Here is a 19,283-nt window from a genome sequence, read left to right as displayed (position 1 = left end):
TTATTCAACATAGTTGAAAGTTTTGGAAATCAGGTCTTTAAGGATGACAACCCATCCCCCCAACCCTCAGGGCAAGGATTGTAAGTTCTGCCCTGGGAGCATGTAAGGTTTTTATAGAAAGTGATGTTGTAAAAGCATCAAAAATGTATCTCATTTCGTATGAAGATGAGCTTTAAGCTTCCACAAGTAGCTTTTCACTGTTTACATCTTTTTATGACTTTTGTGCTTTCAAACTAGTTCATTCTGTATGGATGTTCTAAATGAATCTTTTTCGTTTTCATCATATTCGATATTAACTGACCACTTTGAAAGGGGCTTTCAAGTCGTAAAAAAAACTAGTTTCTGAAACTTAAAGATGGACATATAATAGACAAATTATAGGCAAAATATGGACATAGTTTGGCTGAAAAGGACACATTTTTGGATGCTCAAGGGACATTTTCATTGACAAAAAAGTTGGCAACTTCTGATCTCGGTCCGGCTTTGTATAATGTTTACTATGATTGTTTTATTTAATTTCTGGTCGTTTAGAGCTTGGGTTATTGTAGGTTTCTATTTCTTCTGATCTTAAGTTTAATATGGTCTTTAATTTTCTTGGAAAAACTGTTATTTTTTCAAACTTCTTAAATTAACTTACAAAATACTCAGACATATTCGAAGTCACCGTGACGAGACAATGTTGCCAAATGTAGCGATATTATGTGGAATGTAGCACAATTAGAAACCAAATCATACAAGTATAATCCTCTCTAAGACGGAATCATTGTGGTATAGTCTAAGACATCTTAGAAATATATAAAGTTACATCCAAAAATAAAACAAAGAACAAAGATGGTTTTTTGAACAAAACTAAAGTAAAAATTTTGGCCCAGCAACAGTCTGCGAACGTGAAGTTTTCGCAAATTTCAGAATATGCTGTGTGGCAAAGAGAATATGCCGCACAGTATGGCCAGATTGGCTTATTTTACGCCAAACTGGCTTATTTTGTTGGCGACTGGCGTGAAAATTTTTGGAACTGGCTTGTGGCTTAAAACTTGGCTATTTTTATTTTGAACTGGCTTATTTCTTGGCGTGATTTACTTTTTCGGGAATAATTTATATTTTTTGGCAATTCATCCGATTTTCGAACGAACGAACGAACGAATGCTCACGAAAGGTCAAAATCACGTTTTAACTCTATGGTCAAAATACGAATCTAACCGCGGCACTGCGGTGAAGTTTTCAAATCCTAAGAGACACGTGGCTTCGTAACAACAGCATAAAAAGCATTAGCCATTAAGTAATGGGGTTGAACTACAGCTGAAGTTACAGTATATTAGCTGTTACTTATTAGTATAGAATAACGCCAGGAATCAAACTCATAACAGTAATGTCTGTAACATCTACAGATCCTGTTTAACTGTTTAGTTCATGTGAGTCGTCCAGGAGTCGTCATGTACACTCTACTATTTTCTGTGGTTTGTATCTCTGTACAAACAAATTGGGTAGACAGCCTAGCCGTCCGGGTACACACCCCAATGCATTGGGTACTGCCCCCAATATATTGGGTACCCCCATACCCGTTTTCACTTTTTGTCTAGGCCTATTCTGAGAAAATACATTTATTTATATTTGAGGTTTTCTTTGCATCACTTCAGTTTAAATATGCTCAAAGGAAGAAGCAGATTGGTCATTGGTCTTCTCAGAATATATGCAAAAGTAAAATCACTATAGGGCAGTTCGGGATGTTAATTGTTTTATGTACTACCATCAATATAATGCACTACTTCACCCCTGCAGTAGTAAACCACAGGATCAGTACCTAAGAATTTGAGTGCTACACCCCACAATCATTACTACATAAAACATGGCATAGGTCCTACTACGCTATATATGGAGTAGGCTAGGTCCTGCTATGCTATATATGGAGTAGGACACTTGGTTAGATGTACGGATTCAAATTATGAGGTACAGATCCTGTGGTATACTACTACAGTGCTGAAGGAGTACATTATATGTTGATGGTTGTACATGAAACCCTAACGGGTATGGGGGGTACCCAATGCATTGAGGTGTGTACCTTAATGCATTGGCGACCAGCAAATTGGGTAAATGCCACAGAAAAATAGCTGGTGTACATGACTGGTTTGCACCCCCATTTTTAGCAGTGATGAGCATCAGCTTGTGACAAGCAAACCTGAAGCAATCAATCTGGTTTCAAACTCACTTTTATTCATTTTTCCCAATGTGTTAGCCTATAGTTAAATACTAGAGAAATTAGTTATATATAATATAGGCTAATAGCTAATATGTAATAAAGTACCATATAATACTAATGTAAATATCAGAAAGAGATATATAAGTACAGGAGCAGGATAAGTAGAAGAGTTACCCTTGCTTTGATGTCTGATTTCTTTGTTACTGTTGCTGTAGCCTAGGCCTATAGGGTAAGACTCCTAGTGATTAGCCAGTGCCTAATCTGAGCTGTATCTCTGATTAGAAAGCATTATGTCCTTTACCTGGCAGCTGAGACTTTAATATTGACCACTACTAATCTTCAGAATTATCAATCTTGGCCAAGGGTCTACAAATCTTGACCACAACATTGATAATTAAACATGAGACATTACCTTTAACAGACAGCAGCTATGGCAGTTATCCTATAGTTTTGTTATTTAGAAAAAAAACCTTTCAGATTTTGAAATAAACAAGGTTCATTGTAATATTAAATTTAATCAATCAACTGTAGAGAATCAAGGCAAGTGTCCTGAAAATCAGATCATTGACCCCTCTTCTTCTGGGCTGGGTTGACAATAGATCCAAATCTTTAATTTGTTCTTCTTTTCTCATGATAAGTTCATACACTTCTTCTTGGGAGAATTCAATTTTTACTGAATGAGATAATCCCTTACTACATAGTTTCTGTTGTAAACACTGCTTATTAATATTCAAAATGTGGATGAATATGGAAAGATGTAAATCAGCTCTTAGCTAATAATGTGGGGTAACATCATAGTAGGGTTTATCTAATTCAATATAGTCAGCGTATTTTGACCTACTATATATGGTGTTGTAGATTTAGATCCATTGACAGTTTTCTTTCCAGTATTTTACAATTCAACAGTATATGCTCAGGGGTTTCTTCTGTGTTTTTACAGTACATGCAAAATGGGCTATTGGCAACTTCTCCATTTGGCTGCTTTATTTTGTATGAAGGAGAGTGGTGGTTGAAGTTAGCTGTATTTGAACACAGGCATTTAAACCAGACTGATTGTATACTGGTTGGAAAGGGGGATAAATTTGGTGGCTTTAATTCAAGCAATGTTTTTAGTCATAATCTAGTTGTATCCCTTATAGTTAGAGATTTCACTGGTTCCATTTGGCTTTTTGCTTCTTGCTTTTCTATCTTGTCTGCATTTTCATTTCCTTCTTTACCTAGATGACTAGGTATATATTGAAATTTAGTAACAAAGCCTAATCTCCCAAGGCTGCTTAGGTTTTCTTTGGTTTGATGTAGGCCTATGCCCAGTGTTTCAAAGTTAGTGTTTCATAGGATATAGAGAGCAGATTTAGAGTCAGAGAATATTACTATATGTTAATTGCTCTGTTTCAGTTTAATTAGGGTCTCTAAGCACAAATTGATTGCAGCTACTCTAGCTGTTAGTGTGCTGGTCCCTGCCTTGTGTTTTTTCACAGTGCATAGGCTGAGCTCTTTTAAAAGCATCCACTTCCACATCCCTCTTCACTTAAAGATCGATCAACATATACTTGGGCATATCCATTAAAGTCCCTTTTTAAGAGCTGTTTGAAATCATGGATTGCAGTTTGGGATTCAATTTGTTCCTATATTGAGGGGAGGAATTCTAGTTTAACCCTGGGGAGATTGATCCCCAATTAAATTCAAATTCAACTCCTCCATACTCTCCTCCAGACTGCTCATGCTGGGTGGGCTTATAATAAAAATTAACCAGGAAAATATTAATTTTTAAAAGATTTAATCAGTCGGAATAACATAACTACAAGTGTAACTTGACCCCACAAAACCCCTGGAGAAAGGTATTTAAGTTATGACATTTGTCCATTGTTTATCTAAAGTATTTGCTATTGAGAAAGATGTATGAATTTTTTCCATGGGGGGGGGGAGGTTTTGGGCATGAGGCCTAATGGAAGGAATACTCATATAAACTTCAGAGAGGGCTCATTTGATTGGAAATTTGAAAGTTCTAGTTCACTTTTTAAGCATAACAACATATTGGAGGGTAGCCAGCTCCCCCCCTCCCAAACCTCTTTTTTTCCTGGTGCATCCTATAAAAATTTTAAATGTATCCAATAAAAATGTTCAAAGATCATATAAAAAAAATTCTGGTGCCAACACAACCACCCAGGGCCCAGGGCAGGCATTGTAAGTTGTGTCCTGGGGGCATATATGAGTCTTATGGAAGGGATGCTCATATTCACTTCAAAGAGGGCTCATTTAATTGGAAATTGAAAGTTCTAGTTCAGTTTTAAGAGTCAAAAGGGATTGGAGGACACCTAGCCCCCCCTCCCCTCCCTTCCCTTTTTTCCTCAAAACTATCCGATAAGAACTTTGAGATAGCTTTTTTTTTTAAATAGTTAAAATATCATATAACAAATACTCCCGGGTCAACAGAACCCCCCAGGGCCCAGGGGCAGGTGTTGTAAGTTACGCCCTGGGGAATATATGGCTCTTATTGAAGGGATGCTTGTAAAAACTTCAGAGATGGCTCATTTGATTGGAAATTGAAAGTTCTAGTTCAGTTTTTTAGAGTCAAAAGAGATTGGAGGGCAACTAGCGCCCCCATGCTCCTTTTCCCCAAATGCATCCAATAAAAATTTTGAGATAGCCATTAAGTTAAAAATTGCTCAAAAGTCAGATAGCAAAAATTCAGGTGTCCTCACTGCCCCCAGGGCCTGGGGCAGGCATTGAAAGTTGTGCCGCATTGGGTCACAGAGTATCATTATAGTAATCGGAGGTCTGACTCAGTGAAATTATGGGATACTGAAATTGCAGCGCACACACAGACAGTGCTCAAACTAACACAGGAGAAATCGAGCCGGTGGGCGTCCTCGTCAATAATTTTCCCCGAACTGTTGGACAGGAAAGTAAGCATGGTCGAGCATTTTCTGAACATAGCGCGCGGTAATTTCTGTAAAGTCTCTAGAATTCCACATGGGGTAGCGGTTTATTGCAATTCTACTAAATGCAGCCTCAAAATAATCTCTACACTGGAACTGAACTTCCGCAAACCAGGGAACAAATTAAAAGGTGGATAATGTCAGTAGGATCAAAGGACCTGAATAGTGCTGAGTATTTCTATAAAACGGCCGTCAAAACTTGGACACCATTAAAAGTAAAGTTAGATTTAGGGCAAAAAATTGTCTGGCTTATTTTTGGCTTGTTTTTCAAAGGCTGCGGCTTACTTTTTTGTTCACAATCTGGCCACACTGATGCCGCAAGATATTTAAATTGAAAAGCACATGAAACGATGACTTTTTAGAAAGTTAGAAGGATTTCCTGTTGATTTTTCTTGAACAGTGAGAGAAATTTGCCTTATTAAGAGTCGGGAAGACTGTTAGCTGCTGATAGTTTTAACTTTTATATTGCCTGTCTTTCAGTGTCACTTTGGGGTATGAAACAAACACAAAAAACATAGGCTAGTAGCCTAAACAAAAAAAAAGCATATTGGCAGAAGCCCTATTTTTTACAAAGCTAGCCAATTTTTTCTTTTGAATAATTTCTCATTATGCAATATGAGTCAAGAATTGGTCAATAACTAGGTCTAGACAGAAAAATACTGCCAAAAGATTATTGAAAAAGATAATAGGCTACTGCTTAGCTTCAACCCTATAGCCTATATTGTTCTCTAATCTACCAAAATTTTTCATTGCTGGCTGTTTACAGTTATGGTTTCTATCTTTTGGTAGACACTTTATGAATTAACAAGTCTTTCCCTGAAGACATAGGCTAAGACTAAGACCTAGCTTACAGTATCCTTAGTGCCATTAAAGACACAACCCTGCTCCAGCACTCTCTGGATGACTAGCAGTTCTTCAAAGTGGTGTTACTCTGCATAACAATGTCCTCCTTTCTAGATAGGCCTAGCAAACCCAACATAAGACTCCCAGTTATAGTCAAACATGGCATATATGTTTACCAGATCTCTGTATTACCAATGCCTCTGATAAATGCTACAATCCCATGCCTTCCACCCATTGGTACTATTACTATTTATGCATCCAGAATGATGTCACTGTTGAGTCATAAAACCACCCCTGAAATTTCCTGTCATAGTAGTTAATTTCTAAAAAAAGGTCAATATATACCAAATCATATTATTGAGTTAGGACTAAAGTGAATACACCATTTGATGCCTTTTTTATGCTGATTACAAACATAATAAGCATTTCTATCAGCAATGAATTTCAGCCCCCCCCTTGCTATGCCCAGTCAGGATGAGGTTAGTTAACTCCTTGATATGGGGGGGGGGGCTTGAATTCATTTACGAAAAAAATGCTCATTATATTAGTAATCAGCATAAAAAAAGGCATCAAATGGTGTATTCACTTTATTTGAAACTCAATAATATGATTTGGTATATATTGACCCTAAAAAATACATTTAGTAATTTTGGTACTTAGCTTATGCATTAGCTGGTACCCACATGATATATTGTATAGGGAGATGCTAAAGGAAAGTAGTCAAGCAGGTATCTGTCAATAGAGAATTAGATCAAAAAGTATGATTTGTCATTGTGTTTATAATATTTAAACTATTGTTTTTTGGGGTTTAGGGGGGAAAAGGTACCTAGGTTAGGTTAGGGTACATATTTAATATATGCTATACTTTACCCACACCCCCTAATATGCAAATGTATAGCCCTAATTTGTTTCTAAACTAATAAATTTTTGTCATATTTTGTTTTATTTCATTAGCATTAACCAAACTTGACTTCTTGTGTGGGTACCAGCTAATGCATAAGTACCATAGTTTTTATGTTATCCATCCCTATTATTAAGTGATAAGCAGGTAAACTGACTGGCATGATTTTGCTTGATTGGTTAAAGCTTTTGACAAAATTTTTTATTTATATGTATATCTAAAACTGAAAGCTTATTAAGTAAGTGATTTGGTTTCTCATTAGATTAGGGCATTCCCATTTTGAATATCCCAACAGGTTATAATAGAATGAAAATTGCTTTTGATGCATTTATTGTTTTTGGCCTATTTATTTACTAGTAGTCACTGGTATCCAGGTAAAGGAGCCAGCCTTTCTCAGAATTAACATTACTGACCATTTAGCATCCCCTACCAACTCATTAACACTACATGCCTTCAACACTAAGCTCAAAGGAGCTGCTGACACATTTGAAGAGGTAGTCATTCCACAACTTGGTCTGCTAGCTACATAACCCATATGGTGCAACACTTCAAAATGCAATATTATGCACTTAGGAAGTATTATAACAATTTGTGTCACACCTATCATTTTAGCAATAATCAATTAGAGGCTTTGGATGATAAAAATGATTTAGAAAAAAAACCAACTAGCAATGTGGATAGATTACATATTTACTTCATCTCTTTGATTTGTCTCCCCAATTTGGCCCTTATAACCCTGGCATTAAAAATAGGCTAGCTTTCTAATCATTCTTCCACCACTATTGATGGAAAAGCTGAATTTTGTAGCTGTGTATAAGCCCAGGTTTCTAAGGCTAAGCTTCTCACTGGGTACATATATTTGTTGCTCATTAAATTTTCCCAGAATCTCCCAGCCCTCATGGTCTGCTAAAAAAGCAAAGAATATAACAAGTGCAGCTGCTGGCTCTTTAATAATATTCAATTATAAAAACTACCATATAAAAACAAGCTAAAAAAAGAGAGAAAAGAACCCTAAAAATTTATGCTATAACAGAAGAAAGAAAAATAATTCCAAGTTCAAAAATTTCTGCCTATTTTTTAAGATGTAAATAAATGGAGGAAATTTTAAAACATAATTCAAGACTATTTTTTAAGACATAATTTGACCTAGCATGAGAAGTTTGTTCCAGATAATTTAGTATACAGTTAATAATTTAGTATACATTTGAGTTGTAGATCTTTTTCAGTTAAGCTGGCTCCTGCATTGTGTTGGCTTGGGATTAGTATCTGCTCTTATATTTCAGCTATCTGTGCTAGTGCACTTGCAGATATTAAGAATAAGCTTAAAGCAGGTTATGCTAAAATTGTCCCAAATCACAGCAGACATTCTTGTAAGGCATTGGCTAAACTCCATTCTACATATTGCAACAATTCCATTCTTTTTCTATCAGGTTTGCGCCCATTTTTTAATACTAGTGATATGCAGGATATTAGAGTTTTGTATTTCCGTTATTGTAAATATCTTTTGTATGTGCCTCGTTGGTATAGAAACCATGAGATTATTTGAATGTTTAATGCAACTGATATATTGATGTCATATAATAAGTTGGACTCCAAGTTAAAAGATGAGGCTTGCAAGTAGTTGGGTCCTTTTCACCCTCTTTCGAGATTGTTCTGATTTGCATTTGTAGTTCTTTATATTGATATTGTTTTGCATGTGTTTTGTTTTATATGTCTTTACTTTTTATTTTCTTTTGTTCCTCCACTTTTTTATAATTGTTAGTGGGTCAAAAATAAATTATTATTATTAATAATGGAACCACTTAAAAGATGGACTTCAAATACAAGCTTGACTTGTAGATATTTTCAGATAAAACAGTTTGCATTAAATAAATACTAGCACTCTCTCAGGCATATTGGCTAAATTTGAATGAAACTCGGACTCTGATCCATCTAAGTCATAAGCAAAAGTGTGCTCACAGGAAGGGCCTAGCATTATTAATAACATTTTGCCAGTTTTTATAGTGTATTTTGTTAAAGCTGAAATTGTTGACATGATGAATCTCAACTTTTACAGAAATTCTATAACCATTCATTGCATAAACATTTATATTTAACATTTAAAGTATTTCCTATATGTAGCCTATAGTTTTCCTTTCTCCTTTTTTTTAACAAAAGGAACTCTAAAGATTTGTAAATATACTATTTTTACCATACTGGGGGTGTGAGAAACCAGTTTGGGCATGTGCCCACTAGATTTTTAAAATATATTTTTGGGATTATTTTCATAGAAAAATACCTCTTTTTGGTATTTAAAAAAACTAAAAACATTAAATTAACTACTAGTCTTGACTAAACTAAATCTAGAGGGCATGGGGTCACCAGAGCCATGGGGGTTGGGGACAGTGTCAATTTTTACTCTCTAGCTATGACAGTGGGGACACCCTCTCTCAATTTATAAAAATGCCTTTTGCCCCCCCCCCTTAAAGTTTGTGAAGTGCACCAATGGCTACTTCAATCTGGATTTGTGTAAGCTTAATTGATGTGACTCAGTGTTTTATTACAGCTTTTTTAAAGTTATTCTATCAAAATTGTTGAAAATAATAGAATTAAAAAAAAAATAATGGTATAATTTGAAAAAAGTAATTGTAAGCCTTCTCCCTCTACCCAATAGTTTTTGTCCTTAGATTGACTCTCCCTTCTCTATTCAATTTTATGGGTATTTCTCTTGTCATTAGTAGTACAACAGTGAATAGTTTAGCTTCTGACAGCCTTTTCTTTCAGGTGAAAGTTCTTCAATTCAAGATGGTTGATTCAAATTCCAAAGATGCAATCAGAGCTGTCCTTTTCAGTGAGTTCCATCCTCAAGCAGGTCCAAAAATAACTTATCAGGTTTGTTTTCATTTTCAGCAATGTTAAAGCTTTTTTTTTTTCACAAGCAAAAAGGCAAATACAATTTAAGAAAATATATCAGCTAGCAAAAAAAGAAGAAAAATTCGGTACTTTCCCATTGTATGGGCCTCTAGGGTTAACTGCTGTAGTGAAGGTAATCATAAAACCCGTTTTTGACATGTTAACTGCTGTAGACTAGGTAATGATTGTATGGTTTGCATTGTATATATGATATTAAACTGTGGTTTTTTGGGGTTTCGGGGGGGGGGAAGGTACCGAGGTTAGGTTACATATTTACTATATATGCTATGCTTTACCCCACCCCACCCCCCCCTAATGTGCAAATATATATCCCAAATTTGTTTCTAAACTAATATATATTCATCCTATTTTATTTCATTAGCATTAACCAAACTTGACTTTTTAGAGAGGCCCATATAATGGGGAAGTACCAAAAATTCTAAGGCTTTTGCAGTGACATCTTTCAAGATGTTAAAAAACGAAAAAAAGTAGTGGCATTTAATATCCTCATGGTATCAAATTTTGACATAACTTGGTGGATTTATTCCTTTTAAGGGTAGGTATAAACAACCAAAAGTTTTTTTTTTCTCTTTTTACTTGTACTTTCCAGTTTTGTGTCTTATAGTAATGAATAACTTTTAAAATTTGACTTTTTCGTCATGAAATTCAAGAGTCCCCAACCTAGTAAAGGATGAACCCTAGCCAATAGTAACCAAAAGCATGTAAACATGCTAAAAAAAAAAGTTGAGTGCAGAAGAATTGCCATTTGAAGCTGACTCAGGAAGGATAACTATTGTTGTCTGCTAAACCCTCAATGATTGTCATTCGCCTACTGGGATTCAAAATCTACAGGAATGTCTGTAATTAGTGAGCTGATGTGTGACATGAAATCTGTTGCAGTATTCCTTCAGTACAATTGTAGCAGACCATCAGCTATAGCAGTTGCAGAATTTGCATAGTTCAAACTTTTTACCTACATATATTTTGTTCTCAGTATATTCAAATAGACCAAGAAATATGCTGATAATTTTCAGCTAGAAAACTATGCTCTAGACCTAATATTTTCAAGAGCTAACATACTCAGCATGTTCTGGAGTAAGATTAGGCTATGCTGATAATTTCCACCTGAATATAATGAGAAGGCAATATATTTCCAAACCTAAAATTATAATTAAAATATTTGAAATGCAAATTCATATGAACTACTACTGCTAATAGCTCACTGTTACACTGAACTGGCTGGGTCTATTGTAGTTGCACACACTCCTCCTCCATCCTGATCGATTCAAAGCTTTCCTCTTTACCCCCTCCCAGGAAGCTCCAATGTATTTTAAATCCTTCCTTCTGACTGCTACTCACCCAATTCAAGGACGATTTACTTTTTGTTGGGCCAAGGATATGGAAATCTGTCATCCCTCATCTGATAAACGTATATTGTAACTGTATTACAACAATTATATTTTAGGTCATTTTTCATTTTGCTCTTTTCAGCTTTTTGTGAAAAATTTGTTATGGTCTAAGCCCTGCTGTTTTATGGGAAGCATGGACCTGCTGGCACATTTATGAATATGATATTAGACACTACTGTTTGTGCTTGTCTTTGAGACAGAGCTTACAGTGTTTGAGCTTAAGTGGAGTTTTTGTCACTGTCAGAGAGGATTATCTGAAGTAGGCCTAGCTTTTTTTCCCCCACTCCCAAGATGTTTTCTTGAAATGATATAGAGAAAAGCCTAGAGATCCAAAAGGGAACCATTTCCCAATGAATCCGAAAATCTTCTCATTTAAAAAAGTTACAATTTTGTTGATTTTGTGATTTCATTTTTTTAGACCAAGGTAGAGAAAACGATAGTGCGAGTATGTCTAAAACTTTAAGGGTTTTCTTATTGCTAAAAAAAATTTGTGTTTTTCCTTTTGCTGCTCTCTTAGTTGTGACATTAGAAAGTTAGCCCAAATCAAGAAAATCAATGTCTGGACTATGAGAGATATGATTTCCTTTTATTGCTTATCAATAATCCTTGAAAAGCCTTGAATATGCTCTATATCAACCTCTTTGCAAAAAAAAAATCGTTCATGAAATACACCATTTTGAAAATCTCAAGGGATTGAGAACTTTTTTTTTTTTGGTACATGCTTGAACAAAGTTAAATGATCAAGACCTGATTTGCTGGAAAAAAAAAAAAAAAAAAAAAAAAAAAAAAAAAAAAAACTGTTGGTAAAAATTGGGGCTTGGATGAATAAAGAGCAAGGAATGGAAATAGGGTTGAGAATATGTAAAGCTCCCACTAGTTTGTTTTTGATAGCATAGATTATGACTCAAGGTAAAATATGAAACAAAGTAAATGATGCATTTTATGATAATACATTTAGTGCAAAAGTAACATTAAAAAACAATAAATTTATTAGTTAGCATGATGTACTGTAGGATTCTAGGAATAAATGTTTACATTCCTCCTTCGTATACTGAATCAAAGAATTATAATACTAGAATGCTCATCATAATTAGTAACTAATTAAGAAAGTTACGAATTAGCTCCCAATAAGCACAATTTTAGTATTTGAATTCAATGATAAAAACAAGTGACAAAACAAGTTATGGCAGTAAACACGAAACTGAAAAAGATACAAACAAAATACATGGTATGAGAAGGGCTTTCCCACATCTTCCAGAGAGTGGAAGGGGGGGGGGTCACTTAAAAGTGATAGACCTTTGCCCTTCAGTGCAACACGTACATTAGTCCCGTTCTATACGTTTTTATTTGTTCACAATGCATCCCGTTTCGTATTCATCAACTAAATCTATTGCGTGTGCTGCAAGTTACAGATTTTTGAGAAACCAGCCAATTATAGTTGAATGCAAGAGGGCTTCCTTGCTCCAGTATCTCCTTGATAAAATTATCTCCTTTTTGCTGACATAGTATGAATTTCGAATCCAGCTTGAGCGCTTTCCATGCAAGTAGTAGGACAACTTTCAATTCACACAAGATTCTAAATATAATTTCAAACTGCTTGCTTGGTTTGAGGCTCTCCTGTTGACCTTTGAAACAACTGGCTAGAGAGCCTATCGGACGACGGGTATAAAAACGAAAAGATAAACCTTAGTGTGCACTCTTCTGTCAGAATTGGAGAACAAGTGTCCCCCCTTTACTCCAACACTTGATTTAAAGCCCCCCCCCCCTAAAAAAAAGGAAATCAATGAAAGGATCAACCCCTTGTCTGTTATACAAAACAGGGCTGACTTGCCAGAGTACTTATCTCATTTGTTGTCGCATAAACTAAACATACTAACTGTATAATGAGAAAGGCTCAGTTGACTTCAGGTTTCTGATACACTTTATATTGTCTCAAACAATTGCTCTCAGATCTGATCATTAATGATTGGCTGAGAATTACTGACATAGACAGTTATATAAGTATATATCCTGGAGCATGGACTACTTGTTTTGAAATTTTTCTTTGTCCCTGTAGTCCCCTAAATCCTTTCAACTGAATGGAGTTTGCCCAGGATGCAGATTCTACCTGCTGACCATATGTCTCTTGATATGGGGTTTTCCATTACTATACACTCCAGAGCAAAAGATGGCATCACTCTCATAAGGAGGGCGAAGCCAACCTTAATTTATCCTAGGGCCCTCACTTCTCCCTGGACCAAAAAATGACCATTATCTGAGTCTAATTTAACAAAGTTGTATCAGTGTTACCCTCTGGAATATTTTGACGTCGAATATCCCCAGAGTAAAGTCACTTCTGACAATAGAACACATATGCTTACGCGTCTATTGCCAGAATAATAGAAACCCAACTAGCTGAGGATGGAGCTAAATCCATTGATGAGGGGTATCATCTGCTGTGGCTAGACCAGTAAAATACCTGGAAGAACGGGATCAGGCTACTTCTAGACAACAATTCTAAGCAGTGTATACCGTCTTTCAGTCCATTCTCAGATATAGTCGTCAGTGCTCGTCTTAGTTACAACTAAGGAAAAGTAACAGTTCAAATCCGTTGTGCTTCAGTAACTGTAGCTGAAACTTAAACGGAACATATTTCCTATTCTGACCTGACCAGTGAACTGTTTATGGCCTCGTCCTATGATACTATCATCACATTGGGGGACTCATTGCCAGCAAGTTTAACAAAAGGTGACGTAGGAAGCCATACAAATATCTCTGTGATACTACTTGGGAAAAAGCTCCTTTATTTGAACCTGTTGTATACCTAGATGGCCATCAACTCAATTACAAAACTACCCAATTAAATCGATGGAAGGATGATATCTTCAATGTTCTCAATGCTGATGCTGTGGTGTTGACTAATGACGATCTTTAGAGCCTAGCAGCCAGCACCCCAAAACCATGAACAGATGAAAGTAAAAACCTCTTCACGGTAACAGAAATCCACTGTGCTACAAGAGTTCGGACGGCATCACCCTGTGGGAATATGTGGAATATCCACTTAGCTCTGAAGAATGCAGGAGTAGCGATGCTACTTTAACTCTGGATGCTTTTTTTTCTAGGAGGCATACAGCAGCGGTCTCGGAGGACTGGCGTGTGGGCATAATCTTACCTCTGAGGAATGGGAAGGGAAGCAAGGGCATATGCTTAAACTGTAGAAAGATTGCCATTTGCTGAATGTTCAGAAAGCTGATCACAATGACTATGCTTGATTGCTGTAGAAATATACTGCGAAGAAAGGTGCGAATCCAATAAGCTGGGCTTATGCCCAAGAAGTCCACTATTGAACAGATTTTTACGGTGCAGCAATTGGTACAGAAGAGGATTCCGAAAGGAAGGTTATTTGGCTTTTGTGGACTTCAAGGCTGCATATGGTCTGCCGACCATAAATCTGTATGGCTAATACTCTGTCGCACCACTGGACTGCCATCCAAATATTACGTACTGGTTAAAAAAATTATGTAATGAGACCGAGAGGTGCGTACAAGGGAACAGCAAGGGAAGCTCGTCGTCGCGATTGCAGAGGTAGCTGCATCTTAGTAAGGAACGAATTACCATCAAAGCCGGTGTTCGACAATACTGCGACGGCGTGTGATGGTGTACGCCCTGGAATTGTTTAATTGTGTCACATATTACCTTTTGAATTGAATAATTGGCTGTTTGCCTTTTTTCCTCCAATTTGGAGATCGATTACTGACTGATGTTGACTTTGTTGATGATCTTGCGCTCGTTGCCGACTCTCTGCGAAATCTGACGGATGTTTTTAATGTCCTGCAAGAAGAAACTGCAAAAGTCGGGCTTAAACAAAAATGTCAAAAAACAAAAGTAATTGCAGTGGAACCGTCAGGCCCGGTTACGGCCCCCGACTTCAAAACAATTGTGTGAAGCCCATGTCGAAGTTGTCAGTAACTTTACCTATCTTGGCTCCGTGATTTCGAACAATAGCTCCGTGGATGTAGAACAGGGTAGCCGCATTGCGAAAGCTTTTTTTGTAGTCGTAAGACTCCATGTCGTTTGGAGAATGCCTTATATTTCTAGGTGCGCTAAGGTGTGTCTTGAACCAGAAGGCTTGGTCCTCTCTAGGGAATAAAGTTGCAACGCTTTCTACGCTGTCAACCATGCGACAGGAGCCCTAAGTAAAGTAAGTAAAGTCCACCCTAATCTTTGAAAAGGAGTCAAGAAAGCTCACAGAGCTACATGCATTGATCTTGACGAAATAATTAACAACAGGCTAAGTTTATGTTGGTTCAGTTATCAACCTTGATTTGCTGGTCAACCATCTTCTTATATATATATATATAAAAAAGAAATGCTTATCCTATGCAAGTGTAATAATTCACCATTTGATTGGTGTCTTTCATTTTTTAGCTGTTTTTTTAAGTTACTTTTTCGTAGATGTACTTGGGCAAACTGTTTTGGGGAAAAAATGGTTATCTATTTTTCAGTCTAGAGCTCCTGTATCAGATCCATAATTGTGTACGCTTCTCTTCTTTTGCTGACACTCCAGATAGAAGCATGTAGACGTCTTCCATATGGTTTCAAAATCAAGCTGCAAGGGCGTCAAAGTGTAACATCGCTGGTAAAACACGCTCAGTTGCGTCGGAAACTTTCTAGCGTAGCGATTTATTGCTTCGCAAGGTACCATAAGTTCAAAATGGGTTACTTCATAGGGGGGGGGGTGTCAGAGGATTTATCAAGTAGTGTGTCGGAAGATCAGAAGTTGTTCTAAATATTTACAGTTTCAATTTTTTACATCCAGTTTAAGCTGGGTAATTTTGAACCCTTCCACCATCCTCCTTTGAATGTACTCATTTGCTGTACCTTTACCAGGATATCTGTATGTAGTTTTATGGTCAGTTACCTTGTATGCAGCATCATCCATCGATCAGTTACCGTTCAGAGATGTCTCTCACAAGAAGGGGATGAATGTCTTTTTGACGTATTTTTTCGTGTTTCAAATTTACTTTCCAGTGCTTTCTATTGATAAATTGAAAATTAATTGTTTATTAATTATAAACAGGTTATTTACATTAAACAAATACTTCCAAGGGAAAGCTACTTTTGAATAAGCTGTATTCCAGTTCTGCGCCGCTCTGTAGACATTTTTCTTGTCAATATTGTCACCCTCTACTACGGAATCGGGGGGGGAATGGTGATGGAGACAATCGCCAGCTTCTTGATTTGAGTTTTGTCTACTTTTGCTAATTTGCACTTACGCTTATGCCAATCTCTCAACTGCCAAGGAGGTGGGCCCCTCCTGGCACGGGTGTAGTTTAGGAGTGCAAAAACGAGGCTTGTCGAAATTCCAACCTAAGGAACCTAAGGATTATGTATAGAACAAAAAAAGAAAGAGTCAGACCTATGTGTATCTATTTGAGATGTGCAGGTAAGGGATACGAAACCTTATGAGCGTGAGAGCTGTTCAGGCCGCGGGTTTTTAAGGGGTGAAAGATGAAAATGAGATTCTATGTCAAGAAACTTTAAATATTTTTTCGTAACATTTCTTTTTTCAGGTTCCTGAGAATTATGTAACTAAGGAGACTTTTGATGCAATTAGTGCTTATATCATACCAAAACCACAACTGCAGCATTGTACTATATCATTGTAAGTTCTCACATTTTCATGCCTGATTTTCCTTTTTGATAAATAATAAAACAATATTAATATTAAAATAATATTAGGTAAAAATAATATTTTGAAAGAGTCCTATTCAATTCGGGTCCTCTAATCTTTATTGTGGCATAATCTAACTTACGATTTTCCTTTAATTTGTGGGTGTGGGTGTTCAAATATATAGGTAATAGGATTTGTAAATAAATAAGCAAACAAAAATGCTCATTTTGAATATCCTGAACAAGAAAAGATGCCTAATGGTATGAAGGTGAAATTTTCTAGGGACTTTTAAGGGGGAAGGTGAACTGAATCAAAACACGCCGTCTGTAGGCTGGTTGTCAAAAGGGTGAAACAGCAATATCCTAGGAACAGTTTTGTGTGTGAAGTTGAGACTAACAGAGCTTGTTGTGAGGGATTTTGAACTAACCAAAAATATCTGTATCCTAATGCTACTGCTTCTTCTCATACTACTGTTACTATTATTACTACTTCTATTACCGCTACTGCCACTAAAGCTCAAGCTACTACAATTAATTCTACTGCCACTACTACTACTGCTGCTTTTAAAACTTTTAAAACTAAAAATTTTGGGATATATAGAAACTGTATGAAACTAATTTGAAATGCACTATGCCCACACAGGTTGTCAAGCAGCCGCGTCAGAAATGCTTCAGGAGCAGTTCATGGTATTAAGCTGAAAATTTTAGCGTGTGTTGAAGGGGATGTTGAAGAAACTAAGGCTGCTATGTGTATTCTGCTACTAACGCTGCTACAATTATTTTTACTGCGCAAGCTTAGGGTATTAAAGTGAAGCTTTTAAGGAATATTTAGAAGGATGTTGACCTCAATTTAAACAAACTATGAGCATGTGGACTTTTAAAAAGGTGACAAAGCAATATTTGAAGAATAACTTACATTATTAATTTAGACCTTTAACGGTAAGTTGTGAGGGATATTGAACTAGCCAGAAGGTACTACGTGTATGCTTTTAATACTACCACTACAGACACTGTAACTAATGACGCTAAGGGCATTAAAGTAAAACTTTTAGGGAATGTTTTGGCAGATTTTCAATTAAGTGAATAAATTGACAAAATTGTATGCATACAGCTTTTCAAAGGGCATATAAGCAATATCATAGGCAGCACCACTCTATAATAGCTAGCAATATCATCGAAACTTTTATAAGAACTAGTTCGATTCAAAATTAAGAGTTCTGGTGCCCTTTTGAAGAGTAAAAAGAGATTGGAGGGCAAGTAACCCTTCTTTCAAGCACATTCAATTTCCAAAAGCATCCAGTCAAAATTTTGAGACAGCCATTTTGTTCAGCATAGTAGAACGGTCCAACTTTGTCTTTAGGGATATTGGGTATGTCAATCCCCCACTAATATGCAAATGACCTATTATGCTTCAAAACTAAATATTACTTTAAAATAAATCAAAAGGCATTATGTTCTTGTTTGCCAATAAAACCCCAGCAATATCGAGAACGACTGGGTGTATTAAGTTCAAACTTTCGGGGCTACTACTATTACTATTTCTGCTCTTACAATTTAAATAAATAAAAAGAGTGTCAGTTTATCCAAGTTGTCAGAGAGCGTAAATAGAATCTTTTGGGAATGATATTAATTTTGTTTTTCAGGTCAACTTCAGGAGTTTTAAAATTAAATTAAAAAATACTGTTTGTGTCAGGATTAAAACATGTTGAAAAAGTTTCTTCAACATACAAATAGCAACCCAGGTTATAGATTCTTATAGAAAAAAAAACTGAAAAGATATAAAATATTACTTGTTTTCCATGAAAAAGACTGCATATATAAAAAACAAACAGAAATTAATTTTAAAAAACTTTTTCCACAAAACAAGTTTTTCAAAAAAAAAGTAAAGAGTTCCATTAATCCAAGAATAAGCAGAAATAAAGTAAAATAATCTTTCAACCGTAAAACTACCAAAGTCTCTATCAATAAATAAATGAAATTTTTTGCGCTTTATTGTATACTTTACTGAAAACAAAATACGTTTTAAATGTTTTCACTTTTTTTTATTTTCAGGAACGAAAAATTATCAAAACTTTAAGGAATAAATATCAATACATGTGAATTAAACTGACAATAAACGGTCATTTGTTTTTTGTTTTTTTCAGTTAAGCATAAATTATGTTCTGGTCTTGAGAAGGCATGGTGGTTATCGGCCTTACGCATGTTAATTTCTGCTCGTTTTGAGTTTTTACTCGGCTATTTATTGTAATTTCTGGTCGTTTTGAGTTTAATTTATTTATTGATAGTGATTTGTGGTAGTTTTACGCTTGAAAGATTATTTGACTTTATTTCTGATCATTTTTGGCTTAATGGAGCTCATTACTTTTCTTTGAAAATTTATTTTTGTAGAATTTTTCTTTATATTAATATAGGAAAGGAACGGATCTAGTCACAGAAGAACTGTGTCAAAG

The 19,283-nt window shown here is 35.8% G+C and overlaps 1 protein-coding gene across 2 annotated transcripts in view; it reads left to right on the top strand.

The window, feature by feature from the left end:
• The first annotated feature begins 5,466 nt into the window (after positions 1-5,466).
• Nprl2 (Nitrogen permease regulator-like 2) overlaps positions 5,467-19,283 on the top strand; it is a 62,935-nt gene continuing 49,118 nt past the window's right edge. For both annotated transcript variants that reach the window (XM_089106595.1, XM_089106594.1), the window contains exons 1-3: positions 5,467-5,535; positions 9,644-9,751; positions 16,734-16,825. In XM_089106595.1, the coding sequence (XP_088962721.1) occupies positions 9,665-9,751; positions 16,734-16,825 (179 nt within the window). In that variant the 5' untranslated portion in view covers positions 5,467-5,535; positions 9,644-9,664. The remainder of the gene's footprint in view (positions 5,536-9,643; positions 9,752-16,733; positions 16,826-19,283) is intronic.

Source organism: Artemia sp. Qi Xiang Cuo, chromosome 21 (genome assembly GCF_049724085.1).
Source record: "Artemia sp. Qi Xiang Cuo chromosome 21, ASM4972408v1, whole genome shotgun sequence".
Classification (NCBI taxonomy): domain Eukaryota; kingdom Metazoa; phylum Arthropoda; class Branchiopoda; order Anostraca; family Artemiidae; genus Artemia; species Artemia sp. Qi Xiang Cuo.
Note: the sequence above shows the minus strand (reverse complement) of the source record. Positions and strands in the feature narration are given on the sequence as shown.